This window comes from Pieris rapae, chromosome 5 (assembly GCF_905147795.1).
Source record: "Pieris rapae chromosome 5, ilPieRapa1.1, whole genome shotgun sequence".
Classification (NCBI taxonomy): Eukaryota; Metazoa; Arthropoda; class Insecta; order Lepidoptera; family Pieridae; genus Pieris; species Pieris rapae.
The window spans coordinates 4,918,967-4,943,464 of record NC_059513.1 but is presented as its reverse complement, the minus strand read 5'-3'; the positions used below and the strand labels follow the sequence as shown (position 1 = coordinate 4,943,464).

The window sequence follows — 24,498 nt, the reverse complement described above, 5'->3', positions numbered from 1 at the left end:
TGGTGAGTTTTCATTCACATATTTTCTATTAATTAACATTATATGAAAAAAATTGAAATTTCGACCAGCAAGAAAATCCTGTCTCTGAATATGTTTACTACAGTAAACTCACTCTCCTATATTTTAAATACTTACCAATACAAATTGCAACAAGAAAAAAATATCCGCTTGTTATAGATTGACAAGTATAAAATTTATGTAAGTAGCGCCATCTCTTAGAAGCTATTAATATTATTTTAACGTTTCGCAACATACCAAAAGCAGTACAAATATATCTTCCTAGAGGGAGCTTTATCTTTTTTACATTCAATAACTTAAAATGGAAAATATATTTGAGTGATTATTTAATACTAAGCAAAAACGTTGGACGATACGAATTCGAATTCGTTACGAGAAAAAAGTGTAAAAAAGACGTCGCCAAAATCATTCAAGATTTTGTAAATATAATATATTTATTCACTAAACAGTCTAAATCAAACATCATTTTTTTACTTTCGTTTATATTACTTAGATGGTTTCAGAAAAGGGAGGAATGTAAAACAACTAGTATTTCTTATAATTTATTAATAGTTTAGACATTACACTGAATTCCCTCAATGAGTATACTTAACAAAGTATGAAACGCAACAAAAATTGCAACACTCGCAACATACACCGGACAACTACATTAATTCCTACATTATAAAAAGCAGTACATTAATAATATAAGAAATGAATCATTTATGACAGTATACTTGGGGCCTTAGACCATACCTTGACAGACCCACTCGTGCCAACATAATTTGTATGTAAATGGTCACGTTACCAATGTAGGTTTTCTCTCTATTTTAGCGATTGTTGAAGCTTAGTTAAGAACCCTGTTTGTTATGAACATTTGTCACATCGAATAACGTCTGAGCATGCTAAAATCAGGCGGCAACATTTCTTGAAAATGCTTTCCAATACTTCATATATACTCCAACTAAGATGTGTAAGGAACCTGAAAATTTTTATTCAACAACCTGTAGGGCTTCGGTATAATAGTATTACACGAACTTCTAAGATTTGACAATAATATTCTTTTAAACAAGATTCATATTCTATATACTATTGATATTTACAGTCAGATCATGTCAAGATTTAATCTTTTAAGAACAAATTTTGAATTAACAAATCACTTATTCCATCAGGAAAATCTTCAATGCGTTTATAAGATTTATTGGTGAAGTATAAAAATATCACACAAGGTATCATCATATACAGTGTAAACTTCATGTGACGTCACTGGATTTAAGGAAACCCCTAAAACGTGGAAATTTCTAGACTTTGGTTCACTTGCATTCTTGTTCATACAATTACAAATTAATTCTCAATAACTACAATGTATTAAACACATTAAGCCTGTAATGTTTATATGTAATTTATATTTACTTTAGTTTTTATTTTTCTAGACTATCCTTAGATTATTGTAACATCTAAAAGTCACTACTATTACTCAATTAATAATAATACTTTTAGCGTTGCTACATAGTTTACACTGTAATAGAAAGAAGTATTTTTAGAGTTTAAGTCGACATATAAGTTTTTCATGACGGCATATAGAATAAATTACAGGAAAAAACAATACTAATTAAATCACAAAATGTCTTACAAATATCTTTACAAGATAGTCAATGTACAATTGAGGCACCTCATGTACCAAAAATAAAAACGTTAAATTGTACCAATACTAGTTGCAAAAATGTAATAATTTAAATAAGCCTAATTAAAAAGCACACAATAAACCTTGATTTCACATAAAAGTAATAATAATAAATGCAATAAAAAATATAAATGGTATTTCTGTCATTTTTACTTAACCTGGGTTCAGTTTAAAATTTATTGAAAGCGATACATTCTGTAATAATGTACAAGAACTTGTTTAAGACTAGTTCTACCATTATTTTTTATTTGGTATTTTTCCATCCACTGAATTACAATGGATTAATAAAAAATATAATGGATTTGAGAGTAAATCAACCAGATTATAAAAAAATCCTCGTAGAATAATCATCAATCAATCAATAAAGTATCATAGTTTAAACATCAAACTATCATTTCCATAATTATTTTTCACACTACTTATACAATCTTAACTATATTAAGTTTTTATGTCATAATTGAATAAGTTTACAAGTGACAATTTACATTATTTTACACCAAAATTGTTAAGTTTTTTTGAATTTCGAATACATATTTACATTAGAGTAGACCTGCGGAATGTAATTTAAATTTTCAAAAATATGAGATCTCTACTTGTCCCACTACCCACTTTGGGATAGGGAAATTTTGTGTATCATGTATTCCAGAGTAAAATATTTTCTGTCAAACTCAATTCAGTTATCTTAATCTACCAAAGCATATCTTATACAACTACCCACAATTCCAAAGGATTAATAACAGAGTGGAACTTTAACACCATATGGACGGGAAGTGCTTTTAACACAAATGTTACAATGTAATAAGTAATTTATTATTTTACGAAATTGAATTTTTATTTATTAAAAAAAATGGAGTAAATTCTGATATAATACATACTTCACCTTCAGGTGGTGTTAAAAATACCACTCTGCATACACATAGTTAACTTAACCATTTCATCAAAACCTAAGTGAAGACCAAAGTCACTATCTTCGCTTGCACATTTTAACCACTAGATGTCACTATCACTGTCATTGTGTCAATATCACTAGCACTCACAAGTGTCAAAATTCACGTATAATGAGCACCTTTTTAAAGTCCCAGGATCATTCGGGCTCAGTATACATGAATGAGAACCGATCGTGGCTGGTTGGGGGCAGTACTTTGCCTTCTATCAGGCACTGCTTCACCCACGTCGTGGAAACCAGGGGGATGTTATCTTGATTGGCCTTGTTTTGGACCTGGAACATATTAATAATTATGATACTGATACATAACATGGATTATTTATTTATTATAACATCAGTGTTTTAATATTTCTTTATATAGCATTAATTTATCTAAAACCTCTTTTGTAATTATTTGTCTTGTCTTTCTTAGTTTTTTATTTGTTTATTATGAAAAATACCAATTTGAAAAATCTTTTAGGATAATTATTATTCATTTTTATATGTAAGTTTTTAATCACACAATAAGAATAAATTTAGAGACACTTTCTATTTGAAACGACAATATTAGTTTTACCTCATGTGGGCAATCCCAGTCGGTGACTAAAGCATATGCTCCGGACATATTCAAGTCTTCTTCGTTAACAACTCGGGTGATTGCCCCGGCGAGGCTACAAACGCGGTCCCAGAATTTGACAAATGTGTCTTGTTCCCCACATATCAGGATCACTTTGTCCTTGAAGAATGTCGTGTTCCGTTTACCAGATGGTGGGACCTGGAAAATCCGTTAAATGAAAAAAGGATGTTTTAGTCACATTTATTAATTTTTCTTTTCATAGTTTAAGAAGGTTGTAGCTTTCAGGTAATTCACGCCTTGAGCGTTGATGTTGTTTTGATCGACCCCACCCTTTTCGGTCACATTTGACTTACCCAATTTACAAAAGCGTTCGTATTTAGCGCAAGGCCTGTCGGAAGGGCGTAGGCATCTATGTCCAACAAACGTCCAGAACTGCAGCTCATTATCACCCACCCGTGGGAGACAGCGCGAATGTCCGCGGCAAGGCAAAGTATGTACTTCATTGTTAGACAAGGCCGGGGTGCGATTAGTTTGCACACGGAATATTTGGTCTTCGGCACGTCTTCGAAGTCACTGAAAAATGTATTTAATGTGCAATAAAATGATGCACAAAATATAAGACATAATATATTAGTTCGAATAACTTCCAGGCTGGTTAAAGAGATTTAAAAGTTTTTAAAATGTTACAATTAGATTTTCCTTCAACAAAATTATTATTATAATTAGGTTAATTTGCGTAGTGTTTTTATATTTTTTTACAGAACATTAATATTTTTTTTTATAGAATTATTTAATACCTATAAACAGTTCCACCGCCAGCTTCCAACTGTTCTTTCAATCGCTCTTTATTAAAAGGTCTGTTACAGAAGACTAAGTCCTCAGTGTCAGTACCGACCATAGAAGATGACGTCTCACCATCTTCCTCTGATGAATAATGACGCGTTTCTTGGTTCTGAAATATTCAAATAAAAAAAGAACATTAAATATCTTTCATTAAATTTATGTTATTAAGGGATGATAAAATTTATAAATTAGCTAAGAATTAATTTTTCCTCACCCTTTCAGCTTCTTTTTCAGAAATTTTCCCCCTTACAGGTCGAGGTTGATCAGTGCAAGTGAGTAAGAAGTGGAGTCCCGCAAAAATAGTGCTCCCCAAAGTGGGTATCGGCCCTAGCATGGATACAGTGTCTTCATCATTCTCAAACTTGGTTAGCTTGGAATTCTTCTTGCCTATATTTTGTTTCGCCGCACCTTTCAGTTGTAAGGGTCCAGCTAGTTTTAAATGTTAATATTAAATCGTATTTCATAATAGAAATTATAGAAAAGAGGTTTCATAGCTGATATAAATAAGTCCATAAACAATCTCTCGACTTCCGTAAAACACTCAGAGTTGAATTATGTTAAAATAAATTTACATTTCGATCAGATGAAAATGTTTAATTTACAATGTTTATTTTATCAATAGAAATATTTCTATTATTTATTTTTAAGTTAATTGAGCGTCTGTAGTAACTTTATCGTGATATTCAAAACTATTGTTTATACAATCTGTGCAACAGTAGTCAAAAAAATATTATAAACGCCACCTATCGAATGCGATTACAATCTATGACCGAAACGACTAACCTTTGACTCCATCAATCTTCCTCGGCGTTTTCTGTACTTCAGGTTCAACACCAGCCACTTCTTCCAACCTCACGGGTGGCGCCGAGTTGCTGCTTTCACTCATCTCGCTGCTCTCACTCGCGAGACGCTTCCGACCGGGTGCTGGCGCGCTTTTTGATTTCAATCCTGAAAATTGAAATTTTACAAATACCAATAGATGGCGTTAATATCCACATTTACACTCATAAAATTTATTAGCTATACTCTGTATTTAATTCCGTAGAATTATGACAGCTATCATTTTATGACATGTCAGAAAAAGTGATGACACCTCTCAAACTTTTAATTTGACAATTTCAGTGTTGCAACGTTATTGAAAGTAGTATTTCGAAATATACTATAAATGGAATGTTTCCGGATCGATTCCTCTGGTTTATAGTAGTATATCTAAACAACTACTACTTTAATAGAAACTAGGTCAAATGTGACCGAAAATAAAGCAGCAATTACTAATTAATAAATAATTATGTATTTATTTAAATAAAAATCAATAATTTAGTCTTTAAATGGCACACCAATATTAAATAAACATAAATCGCGATTGCTTATCAATTTTTGTGTACATCACTACACTATTATATGCGGTATCATTATTTTACAAAATGATAGTAGCTAATGTCAAATGTGAAATTGAAATATGTATAAGTCGTGGTATAATTATTTTTAAAGCATAAATTACGTACCGGAAGTGGATGCTTTAGGACTCTTGGGTGATGCAATGCGTTTTCTTGCACTGGAGTTAGCAGTTTTGTCTCGACTGCGTGCGCTTCGAGGACCCTGAAAATAATGACACACAACGGTCAGTTATTTAAAATGGTCTCTGCCATAGATTATAAAACACTCAGAATTAAAAAAAAAAATTTCTTCTTATTTGGTGATTACGTCAAAAGTAATTATTTACTTTTTTTACATATATTACCCATAAATTGTCTATGCTTGAAAACAAAGTGCATGGATTCCTACAAAAAACTAATATGTTTTTGTACTATTACTTTTTAAGAGACTGGTAGGGGTGGGGTTAAATTACTGTAAATCTGCTTATGTAATACTGAAATGCCCTTAGGAAATTAAATGCAATAATATTTATTAGTTTCTAATATATGATGAGTTTCTTACTGTAATACCTGTATTATGTTGTCCAAGTCTAATTCCCGGTTGTGCCGTCGTCGTGGAGTAGAAGGGCTGAATGGAGAGCGTGGCCGGCCTGAATCCTTCAGGGACTTAGCTTGGTCCTCAGTCAGGTAGAGCTCACTTGCCGTTACTATCACTATTGTGTCGCTGTAAGAAAGGCATTCTTCTATTGATTTTAGTTTTTTATTGAACAAGTTTTGAAGAAAATTTACTTTCCATGTGTTAATGGCGTTATAAAAATATTGCTTACCCATCTGTAGTACATCTGTATGTAACAGTCCCACTGCTGTTTTCTTCAACATCGAGAACCAATCCCGGCTCATAGTTTTGCTCTTCATCAACTAATGCATACACCGACTGCCCTTGCAATGGCAACTTCTTCATGTCACCAAATATTATGAAGTCATCTAAAAGTACTTTGCTCTGACCGTCGTCAAATTTGATAAGATACTTATTCGGTTCCGTTATTTCCAGCACCTTTCCGGAGTAGTAGCGTTTATCCACCCATTTCGCTAAGACTACTGTGTCAGGGGCAAACCCTGGGTACTCCGGCTTTGCAACAACTTTTTCCACAGGCGTAGCCGGTCTCGGTGAGGTTGGTCTGCGTTGCTTCTTCAGTTTTGTAACAGACTTAGGGGTTCCAACCAGACTAGCCAGTGGTTTCTCGTCTTTCGAGTCCCTAGGTGATTTTGGCGACATCTTTCCATCGCCGTTGGTCGGTGGCTCTGGCGAATTTATTTCGGCAAATTCAGCTTCTTCGTGCTGTGTGGGCAGTATCGCCCGTTTAGCTTTTCCTACGATTGGTCTTCGACCTCGCACTCTTGATTTCTTTAATGAGCTCTTCGGCGTTGCCTTGTCCAATTTCCCTATTTCTTCAGGGCTAGCACTGCCATTGCTCAAAGGATCTGAAGTTTGTATTCCTATGGAAATTTTATCGTCATGCATTGAGCGATTACTATCATCGTTTGCGTCTCTGATATGGGAAAATATTTCTTGAAGTTTTTTCATCAGACCATCATATCCTTTGACCGATGTGGATGGGTTGGAGACAGACTTCCTGGGTGGTTGGGGTACAACAAACGCACCGTCGCTGGTTCGATTGCTCGATGTAGATGTTGAACTAACAGTAGAAACGAACGATGATCTATTCGGCAGGTTCATAACTCCCCCACTGGTGACACTAGACGGTGAGGTGCTAGTTGAAATATCGCCTAAATAAGGATCGATCGAGAACCGTTTCGATATCCGTTGATACTCTTTGCACATGTCCATTCCTATATCATTGTCAGTTCTGACCACATACAAAGATAAAAATTCGCTATCTTCATTATGTGCCACATGGATATCAAAGACTGGTATTTGAGGTGTACTAATGGGTATGGAATGGCCATTTTGTAATGGCGATATGGTTGATGGTGTCGTCGTATTGCTAGCTCGGAAGGACTCGATTTTCCCGCGTATTCCTTTGTTTCCATTAAGTTTAGAACTATCCGGTGTGATGTTATCGCAAGATATATTTTTAATTGCAACATTGTCACTTGGAGTTGAGGAATTCCCATTAGATAGTTTAGAAATCAGTTTTGATTTTGCAGGATGCTGCTCGGGACTATCTAGCCCCATCGAACTTAAACTGTCTGTGCTTTCTTGGTCTGTGGTTTTGCCTTTATTGTATTCCTTACTAATTGAATAAGATAAAGTGTCTGAACAATCGTAGCCTTCACTTTTCGCCTTTTTTATTTCTCCAGGAGCAAGGATTTCATTTCTGTTCTGAACAGAAGTCGGTTCACTATTATAATTAACATTTTTTTCATCTTTAACAGTTTCGGGTGACGGCGTTAAAACCAGACGAACGTTTTGCGAATCATTCATTACATCTGGGTTGTTTTCTTCCGGAATTGTCTCTGGAATCCCTGGAGGTGGTATTTCCTTAACAAATTCAACACTAGGTCTTGGACTTCCTTTCGTAACATCCATTTTTTTAAAGTCTGTTAGTTTTTTCGTTATTTTAGGGTTATTGATTAGATCAACACTCGCGGAACGTGACTTTGGCGTTTTGGGAGTTTTAGTAGTAGTAACCTCGGCACTGTTACTTCTTTTAGTAATTTTTCTTGGGCTCGATCGAACAGGAGTACGGACTCTTGAAGTGGATGGTAATTCATCTTCCACATTTCTTTTTACTACACTAGTTATTTCCATGACTTCATTATCTAAGGATTGGGTATCACACCAAGGTGATGCAATATTTACAGTTTCAGGTGCTATAACATCTGGATCTAATTTTAGTATTTTTGCACTATTGTCAGTGTTTTCCTCCGAGTGTTTTCTTTTTGGTGGACCAATTGTAGGATCTGCAAATTTAATTATAAATTATAATAAAATCTGTTGAAACTTGTATTTATTTGCTTCATTTTAACTGAGGACATTACAAACCTTGAATATTGGTTTCAAGAACAGTCGAGTCCTTGATCTGAAATTTAAATTTTTAAATAAGAATAAAATATAAATGTTTGATTTTTTCAGCAAATCAAATACTTATTCATTATTTATATGAAGAGGATCCTAATGTTAGTTTATTAGCAAAGATCTAACAGATAACAGAGATTACATTAACATTTCAAGTAAGATCATAGAAAATAAGTTGTTATAACACTTTTGCATAAAATATAAAACAAACTTGCTACATTTTCAATTGTGTTATAATATTAAATTACATTTCAAAAGGTTAAACTATGTTACATTGTTGTTTTCTTCAGAACTAAATATACTTTGGTTTTCTTTATAAATATTTGTTACTACATAATATTAATTCATTTTGAAACTTTAAATTAGACCCCTAATTATTATAAGCCTATTTTCTGTCTTATACATAATAAGTACTTCTAAAATATATAAAAAAACACACCTCAGCACTATCATTAATAACTACAACATCATCCGGCTCATAGACTGGGCTCTCAGGGAACAGACTTTGCGATGTATCAGCCTCTGCAGCTACTTGATTCACTTGCCGATCTAGAACTAAGAATATCTCATTAAAATATAGTTGAATAACTTTATCATGTTAAATAAATTTATCTATTAATCTAAATATTATGATCATATATATATGAGATCTTTTCTTTCATTTTATAAAAAGTGATCTCAACTTGCTCTCTATAATTAAATTTATGGAAGTAATATTATTTCCATAAATTTTGTTCATATTACCTGTAATCAATTACCTCAATGTATAAGTTTTAAATAAAGATCTTTATTTAAAACTTATACATTGAGAAAAACAATTACAGATGTTACCTATAATGATAGCCAAATCAATCATGTGCTGTAGATACAGATATAAACAAACCTATAAGATCATATGACAATTTGTTAAAGAATAAGAAATATCAAACTATGTTTTACATTTTTTTCCTAATCAAAAAAGATATTAAGTTATTACTAGCAAATAGGGTAAATATAGTTAAGTTTAGAACTATTTTGGGTTGGATCTTATATTCAATACCTTGAATTTGATTATACTGAGTATGTAGGAGTCTAGGGGGACCTTGATTCGAAAACCTCTGTGAGATTTGGAGTAATTTATGCTGCTTGAGTTGTAATTTAAGCTAATTAATTTTTTTTTCGATGTTTTGTGCAATATTAGAAATTTGTAAACAATCCGCCAGAACAGTGTGTTAGTGTTACAGTGCAGATTATTCGTTAAAAAGCCGTTACTTTTTACATTTCTGTTGTTTTCTCGTCAATGTGCGTGCTTTTATTTGTTTTTTTTTAAACTTGGTGAATTTTGCTTGGTAAACGACCGGCTTATGTGGATGACTTTGAGGACGATGGGCCCAGTTAATGTTAGGTATTATATGTATGTTTTGGTTTATTTTTATTTTTCTACTGTTATAAATGTTTCTAGTACTTGAAATTGGTTGGGGGTGATAAGTTTACCCTCCCCCGACCTCAAAATCGAGGTATTGAATTGTAAACTTTAACCACTATTTTAACTATTTATTATTTGAAGATAAGAATGTAATTTAAATGGTCTTATATTTTAAGTTTCCAATAAATGTAGTCAATGTAAAGACATAATTACTGTTACTATGATGTATATTTTATGGATTGTAACAATTAATAGTGAATGTGTATATGCTTAACATAGGTAAAATAAAAAAAAACATGAATGTACAAATTTTGAATTATTATAATATAATTAAATTAAATCTTTACAATATTAAAGGGGCCAAGAGATGGTGTAACAAGTTATTGATTAACCGGTGTTTGTGTTGAAGTTAGCAACAAAAACCTGTCCTCCTGTCATTACATTGCATAACCTCAAAATAAATAAACTGTGACATTGATTATTGGACATATTTGTTGTCCCCTGTATCTATTTTTATAACACAATTTATCATTTTCATATTTGTACAGAAACAGATATTAATACAATCAGTAGAAAACAATAATTTAATATATAATTATTACTATTGTACACACAACTAATTTCAATGACACGAATGTTTTCAGTTTCTGAGACATTAAACTATCGTCTAAGATCAATCGATAGATTTTCATGTCAATTGTTGAATAACGTTAAATAATAAATAAGATTACATTACAATATCATAGCAATTCCTATAATATAATTTTAAAATAGAACAAGATAGCGTGAAACCATTAACCATCCAAATTTTCTCATGTTTTCTTCAAGCCGAAACAAATTAACAGGTATCTTTGATATCTGGTTGTCATTACCTTCTTTATTAGGGGAAAAGGCCATTGCACTGAGTTTTTAGATTAATTCCTCTGTGAATCCAAGTATATTTAACGGAATATGCTGAACTGGCGCGTATTATCACTATAGCATCTGTCACTACCACAAGATATCTATAAAGTACATTTAGAATTGTATTAGCCAAGAAAATAATAAATACTGTCAATTTCCATTTCTACAAAGATTTAAAAAAGTAAATTTAGAAATTATATTAAGATATTTTTTATTTCAAAAATTGCAATAATGCAAACGTTCCGCCGCTTGTTGATTGAGGAAGTGTTGCACGAAAATAATTAAGTCAATGTCAAAAAATATTTGACTGCTTAAAATATTTTTAATTTTAGTATTTTAGTCAATAAAGAATTAAGAAATACATATTTTTTCAAAGCCCGACTGAAGATCCTGGGGCATTAACAATAGTGTATGTAGAAAGTCGAAAACGAAATTTAAAGTTACTGCATCTCGACTACGCTCTATAGTCTATGGCACGAATGATGGATAATATGTCAAACTGTAAAGACCTGGGGGTCTAGCCATATTGGCGTCGAAAAGTTTTCGACTTACACTACCGCTTTTGCGTAATTGTATTGTCGAAAACGCTTCGTTCGTAGCCAAGCGGCAAGTCAATACACTAACGCAAAGTCGACAGCGTAGCTACGAGCTGCTGTTCGCAGCACGGCATATTGACTCTGGATGAAATGTATCTCTAATGTCAATTTAATAAACCTAATAAAAGTAAATACTTTACAATATTATTGTAAATTTGAAATAAAAAGCTGCAAAATGAAGTGAAGTATGTCAGCAAGATCGAAATAATTTTCTATGCACGTTATGGAAAGATGCAAAGTGACATAATATATGAATTTAAATGGTATGTTAAAATTAACTATGGTTTGTATAATTTTCTCTCAGAAATTTAAGGTTATGACTAAATAAAATATTTTGAACATTCATAATCGCGGTATAAAATAAGTAGTAGTACTTATAATTTATATTTTTAGGATTTGGTCTCACAACAACTAATCTGCAAAATGAAGAAGCAACATATTTAGTTCCTGCTTTAAATCAAAAATAGAAATAGTACTGCGGATTGATAAATAAAGAGTAACTTGAGAGAAGAAGAAGAGACTGATTAGCAGTTAAGTTGTTCCAAGGTATTGAAAGGAACGCGAAAAAAACCAGACTAGTGTCAACACTAAAATTGGTGTTTGATAAATGCTATAATTAGGTTTGCTACTTGAACATTATCAATTTGAATGCAGATTAAGAGTTAATATCATCGGATATGTCTAGTTTTTATTAGTAATTTGCTACTTATTTGAATTTTCCCTGTTTATGTATAGGTGATCCATAAATTTCAGTTTAAATTAAGTGGCCATTTATAATAGATTGTTTAAAACCTATTTCTACTTTTAAATGTATGAATTGTAAACCAGAAAGTAATCAATAAACTGAAACAAGGGATTATTAATAAAGATTATAAAATAGAAACTCAAGTCTGGTATGAAATTCTGACCCTAAATTTAAGTTTGATTGAAGCTGATTATAAGTTAGGTAATATTAACATTTCTTTATATCAGTGATTTGCTACTAGTTAATATGTAAATGCAAATCCTATTTAAGTAATGAATTAATAGAAGTTTTATGTTTGTAGTGTTTGATAGTTTTATTTTTAGCAATTGCATTAAGTTGTCTTGTCTGAGAATATAATAAGTATTTATTTTGTAAAATATGCTTTGATCCATTTGAAAACTGACAAACATGTGTAAGATAGCTCCAAGGTATATTCAGTAGGTAACTTTAAGTAATTTTAATTATCACTTTGCTGCTTCTTATCAATTAAAGTATAAGAAAACAATGTCGGTAATTCCTAAGGGAATAACCTTATGCAGTCATCTGAATGCGCAAACGTCTTAGACCGGCATGGCACACATCACATATCACGGCACATATAAACCGGCTTCCCTCATAAAGAAGGCCCCAATTCCTAAGGGATATGAATTTAAAATATTTTTTATTAATTCATTAATAATATTATAAAAAATTTCTAATAAAGAAAATGTCTGATTTTATATTTCCAAAGTTCATGAAGCATAAATCCACTTGATTTGATAAATTTAAATCAATATTCTATCATGAGCTTTCAATATAATTACAATAATATATTTAGAACTTCTAATTATATTCATAAGCGTCTGCTCTAACATCTGAAATTAAAATAAAAAAAATAATTTTACTAAATGATAATAAGCAATATGAAATGGTCAATAATGTTTACAAGAAACAAGTATCTTTATCATACAAGTCACATAATGTATTTTGCAAATTAAGGAACAATTTCACTAACTTACGTGCAAGTATCAATAAAATATCCAATATTAATATGTTCAAATTTCAGTCTCAAAAAATTTTAAGCTTCTGTGAAAGTGGTTTCACTTGTATAAATCCTATTCTAAAGTTATCAAACTTTATCTAATGTGTTTTTTGTTTTTATGAGGTATAAGGGGGTCTAGTCAAGACAGCGTAACAGAAGTGTATGTAGAAAGTCGAAAACTAAATTTGTATGAAAATGACAGCTAGTGTCGACAGTTGGTACCAACTACTAGCTGTCATTTTCATACAAATTTAGTTTTCGACTTTCTACATACACTACCGTTAAGGCGTCTTGACTATAAGGTATACATCAATCAGTCACAGAAATTTAGTACTTTTAGACTTAAATTTTTTACATTACAACAGCTGTGCTAAATTTGACAAATACTTTGTCTCAATTTATATAAATAATACATACATTTCTATATAAAAATATTATATTCATGATATTTTTAGGCCTATCATATTTTACACTTCAATAGTGTGAGTAAAAAATCTTATTATATTTGCGATTTGCCAACAGGTGGCAGTTTACCAGTGTTACAGCAAAACGAATAAAACTAAGGACGTTATATTAAATTAATACACTACTAGATGGCAGTTTTATTAATTTTATCATTTACGACAAGTAAAATGAAATGTTATTTCTAAATTCTACCGTTATTTATTTTCCTGATCAGATACTGAAAAATGGTTTTCATTGCAATAATAATACATAAGTTATCTATATAACTAAACAGGTCAGCTAAGACAAGGTAAGTTACAATATTTAATTTACAGATAGATCATATTGCGCCCGCTTCAGAAGGTACTTGAATAACATCACGTAAAATATTATAAAATAATGTACGAGTCAGTTTTTGTTTTTGGCAGTAAAATATTTCCTGAGACGAAACGCGACAATATTTCTTCCTTGCCACTAGAATTATCTTGGAAAATATTTTCGTAAGTGTTTTGTATTTGTTTCTTACTTTTTTTGTAGTGTGAATTAGATACGTAGGTATTCAACTTTTGTTATGAGTCGCTGTCATTTGTAAGACTTTACTTTTATCGATTTTTGTATATATGTAGGTAGTGTATCAATGAAATTTCGGTGTGTTTTCAGTTTCGAAAAAAACCTATAATGAAGCGATCTTAAGTGTTACCCTAATATTTCTATAATATTAAAATCGTTTAGGCCTATGTAATGTAATAACACACAATACCTATCTTTTTTAAACCGAAGTTTTATGTGTCTGTCTGTTACTTTATACAATAACATTAATTATTGTAATTAGTAATAATAACTGGAATATAAAATATATTTTAAAATTATACATAGGTAAGTTAATGTCTTTATAGTTAGTTTTAGAATCTTAGTAGTTGACCAAAAAAGAATTAATTAATTTATATATTTTATTTAAGTATTCCTACAGCTAATCACTAAACAATATTCAAACAATTACATTACACACAAAAGCCAACACATTGAAACAGAAACATAAAGCACAGTTTTACAAAGCACAGTTCTATGATTGATTGATTGGTAGATTATAATATATATGTATTTAATATGAAGGAACAAACAAAGCCACTATTAGTAAAGATACCTGAGTTTTTTCAAATATTTTTGTAAGAATTTTTTAGTCACATTAAATATATCGATTTGCTGGTAATTTATGTTGTAATCGAATGGAATAACCGAGTTTCGTAAATAGTTGGTCTTAGAACGAGGAATGTTGAATAATTGGGTTTGCCTTGTTTTGTGTCTAATCTTCATATAATTTAAGGTATATAGAATTAATGTTAAAATAAGAATCGATCTAAATAATGTTTCCGTTTCCAGTTACTTAGACGATCGAAGTTTATGCATTGTTTGTCGAGCGTGTAAAGTATGGAAGCGGATAATATTAGCGAATAAAAATTTAAGAAGACGCTTAAATCATTTTGAATTAGCTATAAAGTTTGGCTCCGACAAGCGAGCGAAGTTTTACAAGGCGAATAGAAAAATTTCCAAGCAGAAAAATTTTCTTGAGCTGAATAAATGTAAAGGTGCGTATATATTATACGGACTTTATATACATTATATTATATACTAGAGTATAATGTATATAAATAATAGCTGCCCACTGAAGTATTTCCGAACCAATTCGACTTAGGGTCCTTCAAGAAAAGAGCGTACAAATTCTTTAAAGGCCGGCAACGCACTCGCAAGCCCTCTAGCATCGAGAGTGTCGATGGGCGGCGGTATCACTTAACATCAGATCTCCTGCCGATTTGCCCCGTTCTATAAAAAAAAAAGAAAAAAAAAAAGAATTCTCGTCACGGGTCTCGCAGTCCATGTTTATTGTTATATAAAAATATATGTGAATGAAAAAATAATCAAAAGCTGTTTTTTGTTTCATTTCGCGATGTTTTGGTATCAATTAAGATGTGTGATTAAACGATTTCTTTATGATTCATTACCCCACGACTGTATACAACAATACGACAAGCGTAAATTTCATTTTAATTTATAATAGTACATGTTAGCTACACTGATAACGTTAAGGAAATGTAAAAAAAGCAATTATTTTCTTTCAGTGACCTCATCGACATCGAATATGATATCATCAAAACGAGGCGGTGACGAATTATTTGTCTGTACCAAACGGTACAGATTATTTTAACATGTCTATGTTGAACTATAAAGCGAATTATAACCAGATATATATAAATAGACAGCTAACACTATAAGCAATTTCTAATATGAATTTGGATCTGGGTAAAAATACAAGTTTTCAATAAATGTGTTAAATGTATATTTTTATTGGAAAATGTTTTTCGATTTTCCGGTGATTCCCTAAACAATTAACAAATTGCTCTTTCCCAGGCTTCTGTTAAGGCAGAGCTATTATTTGTATAGCAGTCTAAAATATAATATTTCAATGATATATATGGTAAAGCATTGTGGACGCCGGAAACAGGATGCACTGGTGTCAGATGTTCAAGGGCTCTCAGCGCAAAGGAGGATGTTACAATTTCGGGCTCTTATCTCGAAAGCCTTGATCAATAACTCTTGACCCCGTAGATTTTATTCTAAGATTATAAGGTTCAGCTACTTACCCACTTCGATATCCATTTGTAGGCGTTAATACTGTAATGCCATTACAATAGTGGCAGTAAAAATGCAATTAACGTTCGTTAAATTTTATATTTAAAATAATAGTATAGTGGCGCTACAATCTTTTTAGATTTGTGCCTCAGGTTTGTTTATCTGTTTCATTTGTCACTCTAATAGGCAAGTAGGCGGTTAGCTTCCAGTCGACCGCTTTGGGTCTAAGGCAAGGCAAGCCGGTTTCGTTACGATATTTTCCTTCGCCGTACGAGCGGATGTTAAATGCGCACATAGAATGATAGTCCATTGGTTCGTATCCGGGGATCGATCCTGCGACCTCAGGGATGAGCGTCAAACGATAAAGCCACTAAGTCAACACTTTTTTATCAGATTATTTTCCAAAAATTTGCAGGAGGCAAATATTCGCGGAATACAAACGTAGTACAAATTTCAAGTATTTAATAATATGGCTATTACAGTGATAAAGCCTAATGATAAGTAAATCTGTTATACATAGTTCGATATAAATAACTACAGACATAGTATATATTATGCGAAATATAATATTTAATTAAACAAGATCTTAGGTTAGTTTTCTAATACCTTCTTCCTTTCAATTAAAGTGGTTAAAGAACCAAAAAAAATTCCTTTATAGATTCTTATTACGAACAGATGGCTTTTAAGATAATTGGAATTTAATAATTACAGTCCCCTCATTAAGTATTTTAAAGCGAAAACCTTTTCAATAATCACTGTACTATGACATCCTCTTAATTTAATTAAACCGGGACATTTGACTGAAGATTATCTTTTAGTTAATTTTCTTTGTTTTTGATTGTTTTGATTAGATCTATGATACTTACTCGTGAATTATGATAAATATTTTGAATAAATTACTTTTATATAACCTCGACAGCTACGGATGACATCATGAAGCATGGAGGCTGAAAATGGATTGAAATGCATTGACGTCGCATTGGAGGAGAACGAAGGCCCACGCGATGGACTTAAAAAGTCTGATGACTTAACTACAGACTATTTAATAAAAATGTATTGATTCATTTGAGAACAAATATTTATAATATCTAAGATTTGGGAAGCCTTTTCCAGGTTCCCAGCTCTTCCATAACAAAATCAATTATAAATTCTTTAAAATATATTTATGTAACTTAATTATACATTTTTTTACTTATACTATAAATATTATGAACTATTAGAAGAAACCGCAAGTAATTTGCGGTAATGGTAGCGTTAAAGTTAGTTAAATATAAATAATTGTTTAGTATGCTAAGATATTATTCTGTCATGTATTTTGCGTGTATAAATATAGCTGATAGATAGTATGACTGAAGACAAACGATGATTTTAAATAAGTATAAGTCATGGATATGTAAAAATTAATTACAGTTATTCGAATGGTTATTGACATAACTAAGTTAGGAACGTACGTATGTGAAAAAAAATATTACCTAAATAATAAAGTTATTACTCGTCTGATAAATAATGTTATCACCTAAATAATACAGTTGTATTTCCCTGTCTTACAAATACAGAGTTCTATTCAACCAAAAACCATCTCCGGTGATACATAACGTCTCCGTCCATCCATCTTGATTTGCACGTCTTGTATCACGACGCATATGGCGCGAAAATTGAAAAATTGCGACACAGATAAACAATGATAAGGAAAACACATAATACGAAGGATATAAATGTCCTTTACAGACGATTTATAACGTGAAGTACATAAGGTTTTGAGATTATTGAGTTTTTTTTATTTTTATTGTTAAATGCTTGCCAACGCTCGGCACACTTTAGCGTTGGTAAAAAAACAAATTTTTAATGTTGGAAGCACATATTGGCAAAGATGGCATACTCGTACATGAAGAGATAATATTAATATAAAACAAAATTCTTAACAAGACCAAGTCTTATTTAAACCGTCTTGTTAATATGTCAAATGTATTAATTAATATAGACAGATGACATAGTTTAGTGTTATTGTAAATACAAAGAGATCGTTACTACAAGATGCATACCTTTTATGTAATCCCCTCAATTACGCGCGTAACTAATACTTATAGATTAATATAAATTATTATCATCATCATCATCATGAATTATTGCATCTCTTCTTGGGGCGGTGCCCGAAAGACACATATTATAAAAATAGAAAGAGCACAGCGTACTTTACTAAAAGTTATTAAATTTAAGCCATTCAGATACCCGACATCCGATCTTTACGCAGAATGCGACGTCCTAACAATCAGACAGCTATATATTAAAAATATAGTTATCCAACAACATCAAACATTAATTTATGATGAGGCCATCGCTAATAGACGTACTCATGGAGTCTGTCCCACAATACAAACAAAAACAAGCTATATCCAAAAATTTCAATGCTATACAGGCCCCATGTTGTATAATAAGCTTAATAAAATACTAAATATTTATCCCCTTAATACCTATCAATGCAAAAAAAAACTAGAAGAATGGCTAAAAACGAAAAAATATAATGAAGTAGAAGACTTGTTTCTTAATATAAAGTAATAAAATTAGGTTTTTAATTTTTTCTTTTTCAATTTCTTACTTCAGTCTTAATAATAATATATTGTTGTAATTTAATATAAAAATACAATCTCTATACTAAATATTAGTTTCCATACTAAACAACGATACTAACTTCATCTCATATCCAAGTTCACTTATTTACAAGATTTAAAATAAAAATATTTTGTCGAATTTCACACAGTAGCGTTTAAGGTACAGGCTAGGCCTAGTTTAAACGCTAGTGCTCATAGATGTATATTGTATATAAGGTTGACCACAATGAATGTTGTAATATATGTAATGTAGTATTTGTTTTTGGGTCAAATAAAGAAACTTTTTATTTTATTATTTATTTTTTATTAATCTGTAACTCTTAAACATACATCCTATAAAAACTACTATTTGACAATTTTAATAAACATTAACTAAAAATCTTTGGGTTAAAATTGTATATATTGTAGGTTATTCTAATGACAGTAAAAAAAGGTCTTACAGAAATTAAGTCATTTTCATGCAGTTAAATTTTATTTAAACAATATTTTTGGGTTAATCCTATGAATGTCGTTCATGGTCGTTCCCACATCTTACTTTGAATGTTTTATACTATACAAGATATGCCTTCATACAAAAAGCCACTATATAAAATGGTTTATTTAAATATTCATAGCTAAGCTACTACTTACAACAGACACGAAACGGTCAAACCTTTCCTTTTGTTAAAAACACCCCTCCAGACATGCCTCTTCGCTAAAAAAGCAAGAAAAATCACCCTTGCCTTTTTAACAAACATGAAAACCTTTTTGACACGGACAGAATACATTTTTCAATGCAATAAAACGATTGTCCCTTTTGAATACTAAGGATACGAAAATTGAGGACAGTTCTATACAAATTTGCGTTTAAAATGTGGGTTTTTGTCATATCACCTTGTGCTCGCAAATTATTCTTGGATTTTGTTGCATTTACACTGTTCATTAAAATTGGTTTAGCAATTTAAGCGTTGCAAATAAATTGGAGAATCTTTTTTTAGAGAATTTTGAGTTTGACATAAAAGATGTGTTATGTATTAAAATTCTTGTACCAGATATATACCAGAAGATTTGGTGTGTACCTTTGTGTGCATAATATGTAATCAAGATTTTAAATCTTATATCATATAATTATATTTAACCTAATTGTAGCTATTACCAGACTTTGATAAAGATAAGATAATATTTTAATTAATTTTCAAGTTTGTATTACGGTACTTTTTCTTATTATCGGAAGACAAATTCTTTGTTCAATTAAAAAGTATTTAATTACCAACTTCATCGCCTTGATGAAAAAATATCTAATTTCCCGCCTTTATGACTAACGACGGACTATATAAAGTCATTTTCTTTTTTAAAAAGTTAATTGACGTTCGTCGTGCTGGCATATTGCGACTGTTTTAGTTGCACATTCTAATTTTAAATTTATTGTTTTTTTAATTGTTATACCATGAAGGTTTTAGTGTATTTATTTGTGATTGCTGTTTTTGTGTTTGTGGAATGTAACCATACATTTATGGGCTCGAATGTGTTTCGACCCCTGTTATTTCATCGGAATGTTCGGTATACCTCGAACTTGTGGAGAAAACGCGTGGAAAATTTTACTTACACAATACCTTCTACCTCGTACCCGTACTATAGACCAACTATCCAGGTAAGTTTAGTTTTAAAGTGACTTGGTGAATAAAATAAATAAAAATACGAATATACTATAAAACCTATCCTTTCGGCTTCGGCCCTTTGGCTTTGGTAAATTGTTCAATTAATTAAAATTTACTAGATTAATATTTCAAAACTATTGGGGCTGGGTTTACATAGAAATGTTTTGCAATAATTATACGAGTTCTAGTCTCATTTATATTTGTATGAAACAAAACATTTAAACAATGAATATAATGAACAGTGAACGATAATATTTATTTAAACGTAATCATTATTTCCTTTTGTTAACAATTTGGTAATTTGTTATTAAACCTTGAAGAATATGCGGGCACATATGACTCATGTGTCTCCTGAACACTGTTAGATATAAATTTGTTAAAAGTTTATAAAAATTGGAATAAAATGTTTTAGTAAAGAATCTAACCTCTATTATAATATGTTATTCTATTTAACGACAAATCTATAATTATTTTATAACAAAACAATTTCGAATATCGAAGCATCATATGAAAGATTGTCTCTTTTTTTTTTTTTTTTTTTTTTTTTTTTTTTATAAAGATTGCCAACGCTCGGCACACTGATACATTCGTAAAAACAAACACAAAATACTCTTTTGTTTTTTTAAATTCTTTTTTCAAAAGTTTAGATATGGATAAAACATTTCACATAATTCCATTTAATGTATTCACTGAAAATTTCAGGGAATATTGGCGTATGATTTGACCAACTCCAGCGCAACAGCAAACGTCACTCAAGGAGGGATCGGCTTTCAATTTGTGACGCTAAGAATGAAGAGTGATAAAAACCGTGAAATTAATTATGATATTTATATCTATGGTTAATGTATATAAAAAACGATAAATAGATGACTGGTTGTAATCATTTAACCATTTGTTATAAATTAAATACTTAGTTGACTAAGTAAGTATATAAAGTTAAAGAAAGAATAAATCTTGTCGAATCTTTTGTTTTTTAATGTTTGTTCTGTAGGCATATTCATGCAAGACACCTGGCCACCAACTTGTCTAATGATAAAAAAAAACAAATGATCATGGGACAGATATAGATGTTTGAGATCCTGTTAGAGACCCTTTACTGTTTTATTTATGTACCAATGTATGTGTATGTATGTGTAGGATAGATAGATAGATATACAATGTAAATTTTCATTAGAAGCCTAATTTAAAAATGTGAACTATTAAAATTAATTTAAAATATCATAAAGTATATTAAATAAATCGTGTGAATATTATGTATTTTATAAATATTACCATTACTAAAAAAATCCTTTTTTGCCGGAAATGAAACTTACCTTATTTGGTGGCCATTATTGCAAAATATACTAAAGTAAAAAAATAATTCTGTTCTCAAATAAAAATTGCAAATCTATATGTAAATAAAAATAAAATCCTACTACGTCTGCTATTTTCCTAACTCCATCCTTACAATAAACAAATAGCAAAAAACCAACTTCGTAGATAGCATGTGACAGACTGACAGACGTAACGTTCCGAATTTACACCGTCTCTGTGTCGGAATATTTCTTTAATTAAACCATTCATTAGTATATTTTTTTTAAATGCGCGAAAAATGAGTGCTTTGAGAGCATAGCTTCGTTAATACGGTGCGAGATAGAAGTGAATTGCGATGTCATGAAAATGCGTCTTTAGATAGTATCTGTATTTATTTCCCCGGAGTTGGTATCGACTATTATCGACTTTAGTCGATACCAACTCCGGGGAAATAAATACAGATAACACAACATTTTCTGCAGCTGTAATACTTTTTGACATTTAACACCTTTGTCTTCAGTCACCGTGACCACGCACGCTGTAAAGCACGCGAAACGTCGGTTTAAATTTAAAATTATGTACAAATAATTATAAGTTTAAATATAATAATACATATCTATAATCCGTTAAAAAAGTGTTTTTCTTTAAATGTGCAAAAGTTATGTAAATAAAAGACGATACTATGTTCTTGTAGAATGTCTTAAAATCGACAAATTGATAATCAGACACTTATTAGCATATTAAAGAAAAATATACTTAATTAGTCTATAAAAATCTAAAGCCACATTAAATAATTTGCCTTAATTACTTATGCAGTAATTGTCTCTGTGTGGTTGTCGTAGGCTGGATCCGCGGCTGTGTACCAATGTACTTTCTTTCTATTTAACATTCTCTCAGAAAGTGCAGGAAAGCATCATGAAGAAACCGGCTTGCTTGTCTTGCTTAGACCCAAAAAGTCGAAGCTCCTATCCAATCACCTACTTGCCAATTAGATTGACAAATGATCCTGATACAGAAATCTGATGCTCAGACCTAAACAGCCATTGAATTTATTTATTTAATATATTTAATTGTCTCTAGAGGATGTTCGGTGTAAGTGCAGCCCACATGTCATTTTGCAGGCGAACGCTGCGTCGCCGCAGGAGCTTCCGAAATAGAATCCAGCCAAAAGTTGGTTTTTAGAATATTTCACATTCTGCGGCCAACGTTAATCAAAATGCAAGCTGCGCTGCAATTCGGTGTCATAGGTTAAATTAGTTTTTGCAAGATAAATAATTATATCAAGGCAGTTCTTAATGGAGAATAAAGTTTTAGACATTTATTATTCTTAATTTAGTTCATATAAATTGAAACTTATATTTTAATATATAATGCCGTATATAGATATATTAACACTTCGTTGCAAGTATACAGAAATTTAGTACAATTTAACACATTGAATGCTTAAACAATGGAAACAAAGTAATATATATAGCCAATTAGCCAGGAACCTAAACTTTATATGGCGAATTTTGATAAGTAAGTATGAAATTTGAAAATATGTACGAATGTTATTTTATTAGTTAATATATTATTATGAAAAAAAAACATATGTGCAATTCACACATGGTAGAAGTGAAACCTTCAAAAACAAATATAAATTAATCATTTTCCACTATCTAAATGTGTGTGTTCTTTAAAAACAGTATATTTTAATTATACATTTTAATTTATAAGTTTAATATAAATCTTTAATTTGACAAAAACTAAAACAACGAAAGTTTGAAATTCGATCAAAAAAAAACCGGCAGTAAATAGAGGCTGTATAATGCCTCCTATCTCATTTTCTCCCACGTTAAATCATATGATGAATTGATGTTTCTGTCTCTCTTTACCGCTGCATCCGGTTTGAAATCACGACGATTCGAAAGAAGTTTATCTATCTCATTTTCTCCCACGTTAAATCATATGAATTAATGTTTCTGTCTCTTTTTACTGTCGCTTTTTCGTTGCATCCGGTTTGAAATCACAACGATTCTAAAGAAGTTTCACTTCAAAAAACATTTTTCGGATCCGAGTATTCGGCACTCAATGTGCTGTATGCAGAGGTAGGGATGGCAATGGTTAAAAAAACTAACGGGACGCTCGCACGGATCAGAGTGGGCGGCACCGCTACTATGACTTTCTCCACTCCGCTCCACTCGGATCCGAAAAAAGAGCACTTAATGTGTTTAATTAAATATAAAGAATGGCAACTAGCGATAATGATCTCTTTCAGACAACCAAGCTGAAGAAAAAAATAGATAAGGCGAGCGCAAGAAGTCTACAAATTATTTAGACAAATCTAATGAATCAAATTAAAAAAAAATTGTCTTTGATATACTATATTAATTAATAAAATTTCCCGCGTATTTTTGGTACAGATTTAAGCGTTGCACTTGGCTTTAAAACTTTAATAAGTATTGATCAGAGTCGATGCTAAAAGTAGGACTTAAAAACCAGACATTCCGGTACATATGACATATTCTTATTATTAACAACCGAATGACATGTTTTAAAATAGATTTAAGTTTGACGTTCCAGAGTATAGGCTTAGGGTCTGTTTCACAATGTCCGGATAAGTTCCAAATAAGCTATTTATTACTTATTAGGTAGGCTGTACAGTATTGTTGCGTTTCACGACTGTCAGGTAGGGCGAAATTTCTTCGCAACTTATCTTCCGAATAATTTATGTGTTGCATAGCTATTTGGTGCTTTATCCATTCATTGTGAAACAGACCTCTAGTCTTATTTCTT

General features: G+C 31.1%; 2 protein-coding genes and 1 long non-coding RNA gene across 3 annotated transcripts; 2 read left to right on the top strand and 1 right to left on the bottom strand.

The window, feature by feature from the left end:
* Positions 1-547: 547 nt before the first annotated feature.
* Positions 548-11,009, bottom strand: LOC111003181 (TP53-binding protein 1). Its single transcript, XM_045628237.1, has 12 exons — positions 10,720-11,009; positions 8,882-8,997; positions 8,410-8,446; positions 6,230-8,327; positions 5,973-6,126; positions 5,532-5,625; positions 4,810-4,974; positions 4,241-4,455; positions 3,981-4,135; positions 3,537-3,756; positions 3,184-3,381; positions 548-2,900 (listed from the first exon to the last, which is right to left on the bottom strand). Exons 1-12 carry the CDS (start codon positions 10,742-10,744, stop codon positions 2,766-2,768), a joined length of 3,612 nt encoding a protein of 1,203 aa, XP_045484193.1. The 5' UTR covers positions 10,745-11,009; the 3' UTR covers positions 548-2,765.
* A 1,933-nt stretch (positions 11,010-12,942) lies between these two features.
* LOC111003210 lies at positions 12,943-15,004 on the top strand. Its single transcript, XR_006750227.1, has 3 exons — positions 12,943-13,866; positions 13,985-14,056; positions 14,937-15,004. It is a non-coding gene; the product is annotated as an uncharacterized LOC111003210 (long non-coding RNA).
* A 5,189-nt stretch (positions 15,005-20,193) lies between these two features.
* Positions 20,194-21,295, top strand: LOC111003188. The gene is made up of 2 exons (XM_022273583.2): positions 20,194-20,423; positions 21,133-21,295. The coding sequence occupies exons 1-2, from the start codon at positions 20,220-20,222 to the stop codon at positions 21,271-21,273; spliced, it is 345 nt and encodes a 114-aa protein (XP_022129275.2). The 5' UTR covers positions 20,194-20,219; the 3' UTR covers positions 21,274-21,295.
* Positions 21,296-24,498: the final 3,203 nt, after the last annotated feature.